General features: G+C 37.4%; 1 protein-coding gene across 1 annotated transcript; it reads right to left on the bottom strand.

The window, feature by feature from the left end:
* Positions 1 to 3,258: 3,258 nt before the first annotated feature.
* Positions 3,259 to 10,111, bottom strand: rims3 (regulating synaptic membrane exocytosis 3; the record flags this gene model as incomplete). Its single annotated transcript, XM_079828517.1, has 6 exons — positions 3,259 to 4,033; positions 5,596 to 5,735; positions 5,840 to 5,941; positions 6,542 to 6,654; positions 9,490 to 9,631; positions 10,060 to 10,111. 6 exons carry the CDS (start codon positions 10,109 to 10,111, stop codon positions 3,821 to 3,823), a joined length of 762 nt encoding a protein of 253 aa, XP_079684643.1. The 3' UTR covers positions 3,259 to 3,820.
* Between the last annotated feature and the right edge of the window lie 6,806 nt (positions 10,112 to 16,917).

Genomic DNA, 16,917 nt, shown 5'->3' with positions numbered 1-16,917 from the left:
GGCCATAACATCACATTGATATTAATCTGTATTCAGTGTATTAAGATCATTCCCCAGTCAGGCTGGTGTCACCTACTTACACACATAAACTGTGCATGCCATAAAGCTTAAAAAAAATAAAATAAAATAAAAAACTCTTCGGTCTTTGCCATGTAAATGAACTGAAAAGAATGAAGTGGTCTCGCACACAAAAGCATCAAGTACTCTGATACAACACCAAGCGTTTAAACAAACCAGATGCTAGTGACTTTTCTGGCATCTTATTCAGAAGTTACAACATCATACTCAAAGATTTGTATTTACAGATCATCAACACACCACAGAAGCTTTTGATAGCTGTATCTGATTACTGTCAGAGCAAAACAGATCTGATCGCTCTCATTCCATGTTAAAATATCGAAACGCATCCAGAAATCTGGAAGCGGCAAATCTAGACTTTTTTTTTGTCGTTTGTTGCATTTGGTTTAGCTATGGATTGCAACAAACTACATCCATCCACTACACCTGAAAAAATAGAGCAGTACAGTACAAATTTCCATGCATTCAGACTCTTTTCATTTTGCAAAAATGCAAGATTTTGTAACTACTTCATTGTACAGTAAAGGGACACATATAATCCCATATTCCGATGTACATAAAATCACATAGAAAAAATATCAATATCTAATAGTCATTTCATAGTGTTTACCAAGGACAAACATTCAGCTGCAAGTACAATTTGTTTTCAGTACAGTAAAACAATTTAATCTTTAGCTAGTATCTAATTTAATTTACAGACATTTGTCTGCTAGTGGAAAAGAGAAAGGTGCAACACATTCAAACTTGTGCAAATACATAAGAAGCAAGAAATGTATGTGAGAATCAGCAGAGACTCGTTTTGTATGTTTAAAGACAAAACCTCTGATATTTTAAAATGTCAAATCAGCCATGACTGACATGGGTAAAATAGTTTCGACTTGAATGTACATTTGCCATTTTAGATGATAATAAGAAAGAGCAAAGTACTGTAATGAAGTTATTCCCTGTTTTTGTTCTTACTATTACACGTTATAACTGCATTGCCCAGAATGAAGGAATTCACTGGCAACTAATCTGATCTCATTTTGCGGTCAGAGTTGGGGGTCCAACGTATACATTTGGCGACACAGAAATAATTAAAATGCAAATATATTTAGTGTGCATGACATTTGTCTTGTGGTTCAGAACTTTTTGTAATCATGTACAATTTGAAATTGTCCTAAAAGATACTTTGTGAAGCAAAGACATCTAAATGAATGGAGAAAGCATTGTAAATGTCATTTAAAGACACAAACTATGACCAAATGTTTCTCAAGATTTAATGATAAATCTCTCAATCTCACAAAGAATGTATGGTAAAGAAGAGTTCTACATCTTCCCAAATGCATTGAAACGTGCATGTGAAGTGCATGGATGGAACGGCTAGGAATATTAAAAGCAATTAAGAAAGAAAAATACGATTTTTTTAGTATGGAATGTGAGGCACACTTTCCTACGAACATCCAGGGAAATGGTTCAAATATTTTGCGCTGTACATCTTGATCAGAGTAGCGGTGACATTGGCAGAAAGAAAACACAGCTGTAGAGACAGCAAAACACAACACTAAAATACTTCAAACAAATCATTATGATAAATCAGATGAAACGGTTTGCTGATCTCATAGTCTGCCTTTGAAAGCAGATCATGCATTTCATGATGCAAACCAGAAAATCTAACAACAACACAAGCGTCTTTAATGATTTGGCTAATGATCCATATGGGAACTTAGAAATGAATAATGTTCTGGTTCTTATCCAGCAAGCAATTTTGCGTTTAAAAGACGTCTAATAGCCGTCCAAACACTGCCCTGACGTCTCTAGGCTAAAACAAGGCAAAATTGAATTGTCAGTGAAAATTCAATAGACCATAGCCCAAGAACTAGAACTAGACTAGTCATATAGAACATGAACTTATCAAAGAAATGAAACCAAACACCTTGTAATCACTGTTGACGTCGCTTACATGATGGAATAGCATACATCTCGCAAGTTATTTGGGCAAAAAACGACATTTAAAGGTTGTTTTGGCTAGAAGTGGGTTACTCATAGCCGGACTATATCGAGATGGTGAAATGACGGCTATTGCTTGCTGGGTATTGATACTGTCACATATGAATCACATATATGTGTTACCATCATCTTTGCAGAAGATGTGACTGAAAGACTGAAATCTCATCAATCTGATATGTATGGTATCTACTTTCAATCTGATATATCTTCAGAAGAACTATGAAAACAAATCTAGATGTGCAGAGGAGGCTGACAGGAGTGGGATGAACACACTTTGTATTTTACCTACAGTGCTGCTTTCCTTCCACAAGTCTCCGAAACACCAAAGACTGACGGATGAAGCCATCTAGAGCCACTCAGCTTCCGAGACGAAGCTAAAGAAGACTGCTGATTGGACAGGGATAGTCACAATGGCAAAGTTCAAAGACAAAAACAAAAAGTGTCCAGAAGTTTACAGAATACCATTTGTTCTGGGCTTCAAGATCCTGTTGAGCGAGCGACTCCATCACCAGTCCTCATATAGTTGTGTATGTGGTTTTTGTTCAGCGTGACCTCCTGAGTGTAACAGGAAATGGAAAAGACCTTTAATAGTTCAGATCCGTATGCTGGTAGAAAGAAAACTACTTGAGGCGGTAAAGTATAATGCGGCTCTAACTTTCCAGAAATCTTCGCTACTTGCTACAAGAACAGTTTTCTTGCTTGCCATGCGGACGACGTTCGGCATATCCCACAATGCAGCAGCTGTGTATGAGGGTTGCTGGTTTAACAGGACAGTTGGTTCTCCTTCAGAGGGTTCGAGTCCCTCTGACTACGTCTGCAGCTCGGTGCAGATTGTGTTGTTCAGACAAAAAGTGAGATTAAAACATTAGCAAAATAAATATCCTACCATCTATAAGTCTAGATAATTTTAAAGGCAAGCTTAAAATAGCACTTTACATATTTTGCTCAACAAGGGTTGCGAGTTAACGTGCAGAATGCAGTCGATTAATACATAAACACAAATATATCGATCTATATAGTTATTTATTGAGCTCTCCGAAAAGGAAAAAAAAAAGAATACGCTACTTTATGCGACAGGAACGGTGTGCATTTCTAATAAATAACCTGACATGTGGAGTAAAGCCCTGCCCTTTAAAAGTTTAATTGTGAATGTAGTCTAGTGATTTTTTCTAACACTTCTTTAGTTTTTTTGCATCTCATCTAAGTCATTGACTCTGCTACATATCCATACTCTATAATATAGCACTACAGATAATAAGAATTGCTTTGGTTTTTAAAAAATAAAACTTCGGGTTTGGCATAGAGAAATGATTGACCCTTGAGGGTCTGGAACTGCTAGTCTTGTAGAACCCATTCTGCTCCCTGTGTGACATGACGTCAACACAAATGCTACATTGTCAGGAACATTTCTCAGCAGATTTATTAAATGCCCCTATAGATTGACCTGCGAACAATGGATCTGCATGTAACTAGCCATGACTAATTCCGGACGCCCCTACAACCGCATGTTGCTGGTTACACCCATATCCATCTGTGTGGGTGTGTGTGTTAAATGTGTCATGCCTGATTTGTATCCAACTCTTAATATCTGTATCGGTAAAGAGGAGCGTTCCAGCCCCGGGCGAGTTGGCTGTATCTATCAGAGTGTGTGTTCATGCTTTTGGGGTCGGTGGCGGGGTATATTGAACGAAGATACACACGTAGAGATAGAGAACACAGGCATATTTAGACGGGGATGGGGACATGGATGTGTCTAGGTGCACGAGGGGCTGGTGGCACTCTCGAGCGAGGACTGGGAGAGGCGGCGTGTCAGAGGGCCGATGCTGGGGTCCGCCAGAGAGGAGGTGGGGAAGAGCTTGTACCAGCCGCCCACCATTGACGACAGATCGAGATCATCCAGGAGGATCTGAGCCATTCCCATGAAACACTTGCTGTCCATGCGGCCGTAATCACCCCACACGATCACCTGTTCAGGTTAAATGGACACATTTAATATGCAGTTGCCTCAAATATGGCATTTGCACTTGGTGTGAAAGTTTCTTATGTCATGACATTTATAAATTTGCAAGCTCTAGATGCAATATGAATATGAACAATATGATAGTCTTAAAGGGATAGTTCACCCAAAAATTAAAATGATCCCATGATTTACTCACCCTCAAGCCATTCTAGGTGTATATGACTTTCTTCTTTCAGACAAACTTAATCAAAGTTATATCAAAGTCCCCCTGAACTGGAATTTGCAACTGACCTTTACTTGAGTGTTGTATTTCCAAGGGAAACGGAATATTGACTAGAGGGTGGGGTTTTACTGTAGCGCACATCCTCTCCATCTCTTGCTCATAGCAGACTGACGGTTGGAGGGGAGTGGTTAAGAATTTTCAAATCCAAGCCGTCAAACTGATGTCATCAGAGAAGGAACGCCATTCCAGAGCGGAAGTACATTTTCAGATTTTTAAATAAAGATATTATACATTTTTTTCTTTGTATTAACTTGCACGGATTAATTGTTCAATACAAGACTAGTAGTAATGTGCACTTACAAAGTAAATAGGGTTAATTTTGATTTTATGACGACTTCCAAGCTACTGGTAGTGAATGGCGCTCCTGAGTTTTTTGTCCAAAAAACTTCAAAAAAGTGCATCCATCCATCATAAAAAAAAATCCATACGACTCCAGGGGGTTAATAAAGGCCTTCTGAAGGGAAGCGATGGGTTTTTGTAAAAAAAATACCCATATCTAAAAAATGAAAATAACTAGCTTCGGGCAGACGGCCTACACAAGTCGACTTGTGCCAAAAGAGTAACTTCTGATGCAATGTATCTTTTATGAGGGATGGATGCAATTTTTGGGACATTCATTATCATTATAAAGCTTGGAGGAGCTAGGATATTTTTTAATATAAGTCCGATTGTGTTTGGCTGGCTGTAAGAACAAAGTCATATATACCTAGGACGGCTTGAGGGTGTGTGAACGGCCATTTGAATGGTAGTGTATGTCTTTAAAATAAATGTCCAAATTTAAGAATTTTATTGCAAGTATTAAAAATAAATTAATAATAAATAATCATCTAACCAAACAAAAGACAAAAAAGATTAAATGTAAGGTTAACACTTCATCAATTACACTACATTCTGTGTAAATAGTAAGTAGACTTATGAATATAATTATGAATTATGATTACGAATATTAATCGAAATAATACATGTTATTTGGTTAGCCACTGATGCTATTCAATATTCTAAGATTTCTTAAAGGGGTGTTTAGCATATAAATAATAATTATTATTATTAATATAATAATAATTATTATTATACTGCATAGACTGTACAGAATATGAACCGTGTAAATACCACAAAATGAGCCCCGTGAACTCTAAACAGCGTCTCCTATCTTTCCATCAACAAATTTAAGATGTTTTACTCCATTAAATGCTTTTTGGGACCGCTGGATATTTAGATGTTAGTATGCTGTTTTCTGAAGAATGTGTGTGTGAGGGATAGCTGGTGTGATTTGGATTTGTAATACCTGTAGCACTTTCCCCTGCGGGCTCTCGTCAAACATCAGGGATTGCTGGAAGGTTGGATCCAGGGTTTTCTTCACCACTTTGGTTTTCTTCTTAGCGAGACACATTCCATTCTCCAGGACATAAACCTTTATATATGTTGCTGATAGAGAAGGAAACATCCAATTATGAAACAGTGTTCTGTGGCCTTACCCAACAAGTAATGTAGATACAATTATTCAACAGTCATGATTAATCGTGGGTTACCTGAAATGGTCTTTGAGCCTGGTTTAGGGGTCAGACCTCGGGCCTGCGTGATCTCAACCTCTAACTGACCCCCTCTATCCACCACACCAATGTAAACATCACCTGCACAAAGAAAACCATATGGCTAATCAAAACTTTTGTTTCTGTGCAGACATCTTGCAACAGGATCATTCAACAGCAGGTGGAGACAAAGAACAATATATAACCTTTGCCTTGAAAGGAAAAGCCTTGATATTTGATTTGAAACAGAAATTAGACATAGGCTATTATTAAATCTAACACGTCTGTAACTCCAGTCCAGTAAACATTCAAAAATTTACTTTTATTAGATCTGCTCAAATTCAGCTGAGTTCCTCTGAGTGCTAAAGGATAGCATAGTACCATACAATTTCTACTGTATATACTATGTATGCCATGCTCAGTATGCAAATTTACTGTACACACACGTACCCTGATGACCTACTATACAACAGCACACGGAAGACTGTGTCCCAATATGCAATATGCAATATGCTCGACTTGACCATCCATTTCCAGTGTGACGAAAAAAGCTAACGTTTTGCCACAATAACTCTTCACACATTAATTGACTGCCAAGCGTCTAGGCGTTTTTTAATATGAAATTAGAATAAAAATGCAAATTAACCCGTTTTTATTAACACATTTGTAACTGCTGTATTCAGTGTATACTGCAACTCTTACCCATTGGTGGTGTGGCTAATGTCTGACGTCCCACTATCTGTGCGGGACCAAGGCCATCCAGGAAGTCACTGAATTGGCTCTCAGGGCCCAGGCGAGTGGTGGGGAAGATGAACCTAAAATACACCCGTTGAGATGTGTGTTGTGAAATGTGTGATCTATCAAACTCATCAATACAAATCAGGCTTGTTTCCAATGAATAAAATATTATATATATATAGTCCCGCCTGATATATAGTGCTGAGAAACCAACTACTTTCATCATTTATAATCTGAAAATACCTCATATTACGATTAGGGCTGCAACTAACAATTATTTTGATAACTGATTAATCTGCAGATTTTTTTTTATTAATCAATTAATCAGATTAACAAGTTATAACACTTTACTTACCAATTTAATCAATTGTTGCAGCCCTAATCATGTTACACCACATTTGAATTATTTTCATGACAATTAAAAACATTTCATCGTCAAATTGTCATTAATGTAATGTAAAAATGTATATTATTAAAATCGCAAAGTACTGTTGCACTGCCTTTATTTTAATCTAAACTAACTGTGGTCCTACAACAGGCATTACTTAACACTTTACTTAAAGCCCTTATGTATAATACATTATAAAAGTATTCATAATGTACGTTATAATGCATTATATATTTTCATAAATAACTGCAACCAAAATTAAAATGCATAATAATATTAGTAGATTCTGAGATTATTCATGAGATCATCCAATGCATTATATGACCCATTACATAAATTAAAAATACTTTTATAATGCATTATACATAAAGGCTTCAAGTAAAGTGTTACCAAATAGATCACAAATCATTGCATCCAAATGGATTTATATCTGAGTGAATGAAAAACAAAATGACCCCCCCCCCCCCTTATAAATGCACTTTTGGATGCAGTGATTTGTGATTTATATATCGAGGTTAAAGGAACACGCCGACTTTGAGACTTTATCTTATTAACCGTATCCCCCAGAGTTAGATAAGTCCATACGTACCATTCTCATCTCCATGCGTGCACAACTCTGTCTGACACACCCAACGGTAACCTAGCTTAGCACAAAGGCTGGAGGTAAACGGCTTCAGATAGCCTACTGCTCAATAAGTGACAAAATAATGCCAACATTTTCCTATTTACATGTTGTTACGTGTATAGTTACATCGTGTAGCTACTAAGACCGACGGAAAATGAACAGTCCCTCCAGAAAAACGCGATTATGCGATCGCGTGATTTAACGCATAATCAGCCAAAGTCCGCATATTCATGCGGGGGCCGCATTTTTTCAAATACGCCGCACTTTCGCCGCATAAATTGCCTATTTCCGCGTGCAAAATATGCGGGGCTGTCATGATTTCATAATCCCCGCATTTTCGTTGCAAAAAAAGTCATATATATTAGCAGAAAGTTGAAAATTTTTCGATTTCTCTCAGGGCCAGTCGATTCAGCGGTTTGAAGCGTTATGAATCAATGAGTCGATTCAGCGGGTTGGATCGCCAAAGTCACGTATTTCAGCAGTTTGACACGCGATCCGAATCATGAATCGACTCGATGATTCATAGCATCATGATGCTGTGTTTTGAAATCAGTCATCACTATATAAGTCGTTATTTAGTTTTTTTTGCACACAATAACTATTATCGTCGCTTCATAAAGTTATTGTAGAACCACTGTAGTGAGATGGACTTTGTAACGACGTCTTTACCTTTTATGGGTCTTGAGAGTGTACATTGTGCCAATGGAGGCCTTTCTGAGCCATCGGAATTCAACTAAAATATCTTAATTTGTGTCCAACAACATAAAGGGAAGTCATTAATGACAGAATTTTCATTTTTAGGTGAACTAACCCTTTAAGAGATTGCACTTTGTGCATTGGAAGCACTCAAATGTCTGTTTTGTATAGCAACATCTGTAAAACAGGAAGTTATTTATTAATTTTTTCAGAAGTTGTAGCATATTCCTTTTGTAAAGCTACAGAACTTGATTTACTAAATGTTTTGTAAATTTGAGCCATTATTAAGGTCTTCAATAAAACAAGATGAGAACTTAAATATTCCAGCACTTTCTGTGATGTAGTGCTTTTTTTCTCTTTCTCATCAAACCGCAGTTTTTGCAAGTTCCCGCAATTTTATCGCATAAAATTGCATAAATATCCCGCATTTTTCATCGCATTTTTTAAGAAAACGTGCCGCATAATCAAGGATTTTTGCCCGCAACAATCACAAAAAAAAGCCGCATTTTTCTGGAAGGACTGAATGAAAAGTTGCGATTTTCTAGACCAATATGGCTAGGAACTATACTCTCATTCCTGCATAATAATCAAGGAACTTTGCTGCCGTACCATGGATGCAGCGGCGCAGTGATATTAAGCAGCCCCTGAAAATAGGCTAACTTCCGTCAACATAACCAGCATGACAACCCGCTTGCATAGAGAGCGTGCTGGGGACTATTTTCAGGCGCTGTGTAATATCATTGCGCCGCTGCATCCATGGTACGGCTCAAAGTTCCTTGATTATTACGCAGGAATGAGAGTATAGTTCCTAGCCATATCGGTCTAGAAAATCGCAACTTTTCATTTTCCGTCGGTCTTAGTAGCTACACGATGTAACTATACACATCACAACATGTAAATAGGAAAACGTTGGTGTTATTTTGTCACTTATTGAGCAGTAGGCTAGCTGGAACCATTTACCTCCAGTCTTTGTGCTAAGCTAGGCTAACGGTGGGTGTGTCAGACAGAGTTATGGCACGCACCGAGATGAGAATGGTATGTATGGACTTATCAAACTCTGGGGGATACGGTGAATAAGATAAAGTCCCAAAAAGTTGGTGTGTTCCTTTAAATGTCGGTGATGAAGAGTCTGTGTCAATTGACTTTTGTTTAAATAGTGCTTAATAAATAAATAAATACAAAATGAGACACCATGTCACTCACGTTCCATCAGAGCTGTTGCTGTTGGTGCTGCCATCTGTTGAATCCTTACTGCCCTGCCGCGTGACACGGTTCCTCATCTCCACGGCGATACCCGTCTCTGTGCTCCGCCGGATGGTACTGCGTAGCTTCTTTGTTCCACCATCTACAAAAAAAAAAACACGCACACATTTTTAAAACTGGTCACTTTCCATGAATAGAGCACAAAATAAAATGCCCGGAAAAATAAATGAATATATATATATATATAGTTTGACCTCCTAAGGTTGACTACCAGCACCTCGTATCAATAAACACTGAATATTATTTCGGTAAATTACATCAGAATTATTACATTGTATAACACAGTCAGGCAGGTCAAGACCTTTGTACCTTTAATACTTCAAAAAAGTCACAGGACATTGACGTCTAATGGAAAGTGGCACTGATATAAACTCCTAAAATGTAATGCCATGTAAAAACATTGCGTGAACTGCTCAAGTGTTTATGAAAAAGACAGCTGAGCTTATATAGTCCAATCATATTTCATACAAGGAGTCATTTACTTGGGTACTAATGTAAACTAATCTCTACCCATACTCTGCATGACTTCCAGCTGTTTACAGCTGCTGCATTTAGCTGACATGCTTTTCTGCCAAGCAATCAATCCAGGCATAGCAAGAGCTTGACAACTCAAATGTTTTTGCTTTTGTTCTCAAGCACCAAATATGGAAATCAGAACAGTTAAACCACAAGAAAATGAGGGTTAAATTTGTAACAGGGCTTGAAAACACAGTAGGTGATAGTAAGCAATGCCTAATTATAACTTCTAAACATAAAACTCTCATGTTTCATGTGCCCAGAGGCTACTGTGTGGAAGTCACCAGTTATTAACTGCTACATCCATTAGCAAGTACACAGTGGTAAACCATGCTGTTAAGCTCCAAAAACGACAAAAAAACCCCAACTAAATCATACTGACCATGTGATGCAAATTGCACACAAAAACTGGAAAGCACTTGGGATCGCCATCTCCAATCAGCCCATTCAGAAAATCGCATTTACAAGGTACCGGGTTGATATTATAAGAGCTATTTGCCAAGCTCTTGATTGTAAATCTTTTCAAAAGATATTCAGTTTTATTTGAGGTACTTAGTAGCAAGTTTGTGTCAAAGTTGGCAGCTCTTGGCCAGAATATAGAGTTACAATGGGGCTAAAGGCGCATTTTTATTTTACACAATATGTAAGGATTAAAATATTCAAAAACCACAAGAACAATGTTATAAATTGTGTTGACTTGCACTTACAGTATCCCAAATGTTTCCAAGAATGTTTAAGAAATAAGCCATTTTAACCAGGACACGGTTATTTTGTAGAAACCATGGAAACACCAAAGACGCTTTAATATATGATGTGTTTTATTAGACAGGTGAGCAACTCTTTGGATACATTCATCGACAGAAAACAAATCATTGTTATATACACAATACTCAACACAGTTAGTCTTACTGTTTAAATCTCGTTTTCTTGATTTACCGCGAGTACCATGTTTTACCATGCCTAATATCGATCTAGCTTACTGCAGTGTGCAACAAGTGTCTTATAGTAGCCACCGAGAAAACGCACAGAATAAAATTAACATAACCTTGCTTCAACACATTCAAATGTATCTAATATGATAAAACAGCGCTGCCTTACCCCACATAGGCATGAGCAGAAGAAGCGCAAGCGGTCGTCTACGGCTTAATAAAAGCTTCTGCTCTCGAGCTGTGTGTCGCGCTTGTCTCTCATTAGCAATCGCTCCAGCAGCCTCGTTCCGCTCCAACAGCCTTTAGCCCCATCTTGCTTCATACTACAGTAACGTTAATAAGTCTTTAATACATTAGCTCATGATTTCTGTCTGAGTCCCGTCTGATTCTTTTCCACCGGCTGTAGAGGTGAAAACAACAACTCCCATGATTCCACGAAATCAAGGCGTCATCAAGCTACACTTTTGTTTTGAATAAGAGACTTCTAGTTGCGAAAATTACATATTGTGTCGTTAACCCTCTGGATGGCAAAACTCACAGCAGCGCTTTCCCAAACAGTCGCATTTCGCTATGCAGTATGCACACAGAAAATCTACTCTTGATCTAATGTTGGTGTTAAACGCATAATTGACATAATAAATATCTGGCAGATTTTTCCTTTTGTTGACATGGTTAGATTCAAATGGTCAATATCATTTATTAAGTTGGGTGTCCAGCTTTATGCTGGTACACATTTCACTATTTCATTGGATCGTTGTTCTTCGCAAACTACATAAAATAGCGTAAAGAAATAGCGTAAGATCACGCGTGAGACAGGAGTTCTCGCTCAAGACCGTATTAATGCTTGTTGAAATGATGCATGCAAGAAGCTTGTGATCCAAGTTGCCTGTGTGCCGATTTGAAACGAAAAGGGAAAAAAAAGAATAGGAAGGAGAATAGCAAGGTTGCTTACAGAAGCCACGTTTCCATTACCCTTCAAATTGCGCAAATTGAAATTGCGAATTGAAAATACGCCCAATGGAAACTCGTCAATTTCACAAAAACTCTCATATATCGCAAAAAAGTTTTTACGCACGCATGAGGTGGTTTTTGAGGCAATTCGAAAAAGGACATTTTCGCAAAACTGCAATGGTTTTTTCGCATTTACAGGTCACCTAGCGTACGTAAAAGTCAATCATTATTTACAGAAGACGAGACAGAGCTCTTTATTAAACTCATAAAAGACACTAGAATTACATGAATACTGGATTCTAGACAACAAAGAAATGCCACAAATGATCATGACGACCTTGAAGCAGATATGAGGGAGAAACACCCAGAAACACCTCATATGTGCCGCTCAAGTATAAGATGCTTTCCCTGCCAATAATGCTTGGATAACACGCCTACGTCTCCTTCCATTAAAAATAATGGCTAGTGCGGTGGATGGGATATACATAAACCTACCAACATACGTGGCATAATTTTTGGAATTACTTGTCGCACAAGGAAAACAAATAGTTTTAGTCGCATAACATTGGTTAATGGAAACACCGTTATTTCACATTAAGTTTTTTATTGACATTTAGAAAATGTTGCCATAAATCCTTTAATGGAAACGTGGCTTATGACTCCTCCCCCTGAACTTTCCTTTGCCCTGTATCTTGCGCTCTCATTGGCTGTAGGTCGCCGCCGATGTAATTTCCAGTCAAAACATATTTCACACTGCAGGACTTTGAGTCACAGGCATGTCCATATATTTAGCATTCTAAATATTTCACGGGCATCTGCGACACATAGGCACTCTGCGACACAGAGCGCACTAAAGAGGCACTCTGACTTCAGGCATTTGTCGGTGATTTCCCCAAAACTGTTAGTGACTGTTAATTGGGGGTAAAATCGTGTGTGTACCGAGATAATCACCATATTTATAAAGAAACCATCTTATTTATGAATATGATATTGATCATATCATTAAAATATAATTTATTCTTACTACTGTAAAGCCATTTTAAGTTATTGAGGAATCTCCTTCTTCAAATCTTTTATAATATTTTTCTGTATTACAAAAAAAAAACATTTTAATGACAGCATATTTATTAATCAAAACCAAATAATTGTATTTATCAAAATAAACAGAAACATTACTGGGTGTTTTTTGTCCCATGCTGGTGAGCCTTTTACCTCAAGTGTGGGCCACCTCATACATTATATAAGATAAACAAAACAAACATCTTTTATGATTTATTTCCTCACAAAACATGTTGATCCATAAAAATAAAAAAAAGATTTCTGCAATAATACACTATGGGAGGGGAGCAGTGAAAAGCACATTTCCCTCAAGGTGTGCCTTTAGCCCTGTTGTATTCTGCCATAAATCAAAGGTCTGGCTAGGTGAGACTCTGGGGTGTTTTTCTGTCGACTGTGCCTTTAAATCTTTCAGATGTCCACGAGTTTGTAGAATGATGGCAGGCGACTCACAAACCTGGAAGATGCACAAGACAAGTGCACCCAGCAATCTGTTACAACCAAGCAATGACGGCCAAGCTGCTGACCTCACCATATAAAGTGAGAGAGGGGAAGGAAGAGAGAGGGAGAAACAGGCTGCAGCTCAGCTGATGTTAAGAAAGAGATAAAGAGAAAAAAACATGGCGCTCTATTCTGTGCCAAAAGATGACATCTCAGAGGTAATGTAAGGTGTAGCGCAACAGAGAGTGATGACTTCATAACTACCTCCTGGATCAGATAAGAGCCGATAAGACCATGAGCCACTCTGATATATGAATACTACTGTTCATAGTGTTTAAAGGGATAGTACCCCATATCAAAATTCCGTCACAGCAACACTTTGTAACAACTTTCATTAAATCATTAACAAACATTATTCAATGCTTAATGGATCATTAGTTCAGTTATTCGTGTTGGGCAGTTCTTTGCCTCCACGTCAAGCATCAAAATCGTTTAATGCATAGCTAGCCGAAGGTCATTTGCCAGCATTTACAACTTAAAGCTTTTATTGATGTCTGCAGTGCAATATTTCACCGGAAGGGTAAAATTGACTATTTTTGTCAGTTACCGCTTGTAAGATCTATCATTCTGCCCGCTTTAGATCAGACACAGAGATAAAGTAGTGCGTTAGATTACATTTATTTGAATAGATGAATTATAGCATTAATTTGAATTAATGACAGAGAGAGAGACAGAGAGGGAGAAAGAGATGAGAGATGCATACCTTCATCTTTTCAGTCTTTTCATCTTTTTTTTTGGTGATATTTAGGTGGGATACGGGTAAGATTTAAGGTTGGTTAAGGGGTCAACATACAGTTCCAACTGTTTGTATTACTTAGTTTTTCATAAACTCTGAAGTGAATAATGAAGTATTGTGAAAAATATATATGATTTGCTTTCTCCTGTTGATGTATGGTTCAAGGAATACCATCTATTTAAGGATATACTGTAGTTGTAACGTGTATGTTCTGTTTTGATTTAGTTTTCATTGTGTTCTTGTTCTGTTGGCCTGTTTAAATAGTTTGATTGATTATCCCATTCTCCTTTTGTCTTATTAATTAAGTCATTAGCTCTTTTGTTTGGTCTGTGTATTATAGCCCTCAGTTTGAGTTAGTTCCCTGTCTGGTATTGTTTGTATGAATTATAGTTGTCACTCTGTTTCTCCTGTGTGGTTCCCATTGGTGATTAAAGTCCCCCTGAATTCAAAATGAAGTTTTTTGGCTTTTAGCATGAATATGTTAGTCTACTGTTTCTGTTGTTGTTGTTTTTGTTATGTATTTAGCATTTAGCTAAACTTAACTAACCACCCTTAACACATAGCTAAAAGTCCAATGCCTATAAAGGTACTAAATTAATAATAGTAAACATTTATACAGAGTTACAAAAGATGTGTAAATAGGGTGAATTCAGGCCATCTGAGACACTTTTTGCCAATGAGACGACAGCGATAAAGTGTCCTGAGTCCAATGTCTATAAAAGATTAGTAAATGATTAGAAAACATTCATAAACATTTACAAATAATGAACAGTTTCAACATTAGATTGGGTACTGCAAAAACATGAACAAACAATTAATACATTGTTTGTAAAGATGTATAAACTCACACGCCGCACCTGTCAATCAGTGCGAGTGTATGTGTGTGTGTGTGTGTGTGTGTGTGTGTGTGTGTGTGTGTGTGTGTGTGTGTGCGTGCGTGCGTGGGTCATTCAATTTTACCTGCAATAAAATTATATAGAAGTCTTCATACACACCACAACAAACAGAGACCAAATGTGTGACCTTTACAGACTGTGGTTAAGAGTTAATGAATAATGTGTTAAAATGAACAGTGTGCAAAGTGCTTAAAATGACTAATTAATTTTTTTTTTACAACATGTGTAAGTGTAAAAAAGTGCATTAGGTAGTATAAATTGAAGTATAATGACATTTGATAGCATTCAAATGTACATTAACAAATACGCTTTGAATCGATGTATAACGTTAAAATCATTTGTCAATTTTTTAAGTTCTTGATCATATGAATTGAAAGTTTAATGACATTTGTAAGCATCAATTTACATTAAATAATGATCTGTTAATCATTATGTATGTTTAATAAGTAAATAAGTAAACACCAAGAAGCACATTATCCCATATTTCTAGCTTTTCAATTAATGTATGTAAAAAAAGAAAAGAAAAGCAATAACGCTATATGTTCTAAACTGATATGATAGTGTTGTTTGTGAAGAAGAATATGTACAGACAGGCTGCAGAACTGCAGGTATTACATTCCCAGCAGACACATGTATACTGTCAGGGTGCTCATAGTCTTTAAAAAATAAAATAACTGCAAGAGTGAGTGCAAGACAGAGAGAACGAGAACAGCTTTCTAAAAATACAGACAGAACATGAACAGTGTGGGCCACAGGAACACAGAGCAATAAGATTGCAGTCAGATGTACACAATTCACTGAGGTTGTAATTTAAAAATGAACTATGTCTGATGTGGAAAGACAGTTGATGCTAAAATATCAGACTCAATGGCAAGCAAATGCTTGGGAAACATTACATGACATTTCAGAACATTTACTTTGTGGAACAGAACAACTACATGTTGTCGTCTTAAATAAACATGTTTTTTTTTTTTACAAGAATAACTGGCTGGCTGTGAGGTAGTGAAAGGGAACTGTGCATTAAGTTGACACTATGTTCTTTGTTGCTAATGCGACTGAGGCAAGTTGAACCCTCGGGCAGGGCTGTATGTGATGGTGTTGAATTTATGTTTGTAGTGGAATAAAGTGGCCACCAAGCTCAGAGACATTGATTCTATAGAGAAAAGGAACAGTCTGTCTTTGTTTAAAGATGCAGTGCATAATTAATTTCCACTGTTGTGTCTAAATTATTTCTGCAGGTTCCCCAAGTACTCTCCCATCTGCCATTGGTTGACCAAACAGTCCCGCCCCAAACTCACGCCATTGATTGGTTGCTATATCAGGCAGGGGTGCGTTTCCCGTACAATGACGTAACTCATTGCTTAACTACTGTAGTATGATGCATCGTTGAAGAAATCAACTTGCTACTGACGACTGTTTCCCAAAACCGCATTGCCGCAAATTTGTCATTCAACCACGTTGGTTAAAGGGATAGTTCACCCAAAAATGAAAATTAGCCCATCATTTACTCACCCTCAAGTCATCCTAGGTGTATATGACATTCTTCTTTCAGACGAATAAAATCGGAGTTATGTTACAAAAGTCCAGGCTAATCCAAGCATTAGAATTGGATTCATAGTTGCTCTGTTTTTGAAGTCCATAAAAAGTGCATCTGCCCATCAAATAATGTGCTCCACGCGGCTCTGGGGTGTTAATAAAGGCCTTCTGAAGCGAATCGATGTTACACAGGAGTTTCCTGTGTCACCTCCACATTCACAGAGGGATCCATCTCCAGAGTATTGAC

Source organism: Gobio gobio (genome assembly GCF_949357685.1).
Source record: "Gobio gobio genome assembly, chromosome: 11".
Lineage (NCBI taxonomy): Eukaryota > Metazoa > Chordata > Actinopteri > Cypriniformes > Gobionidae > Gobio > Gobio gobio.
The sequence above is the reverse complement of the archived record's forward strand: the minus strand, read 5'-3'. Positions and strand labels throughout refer to the sequence as shown.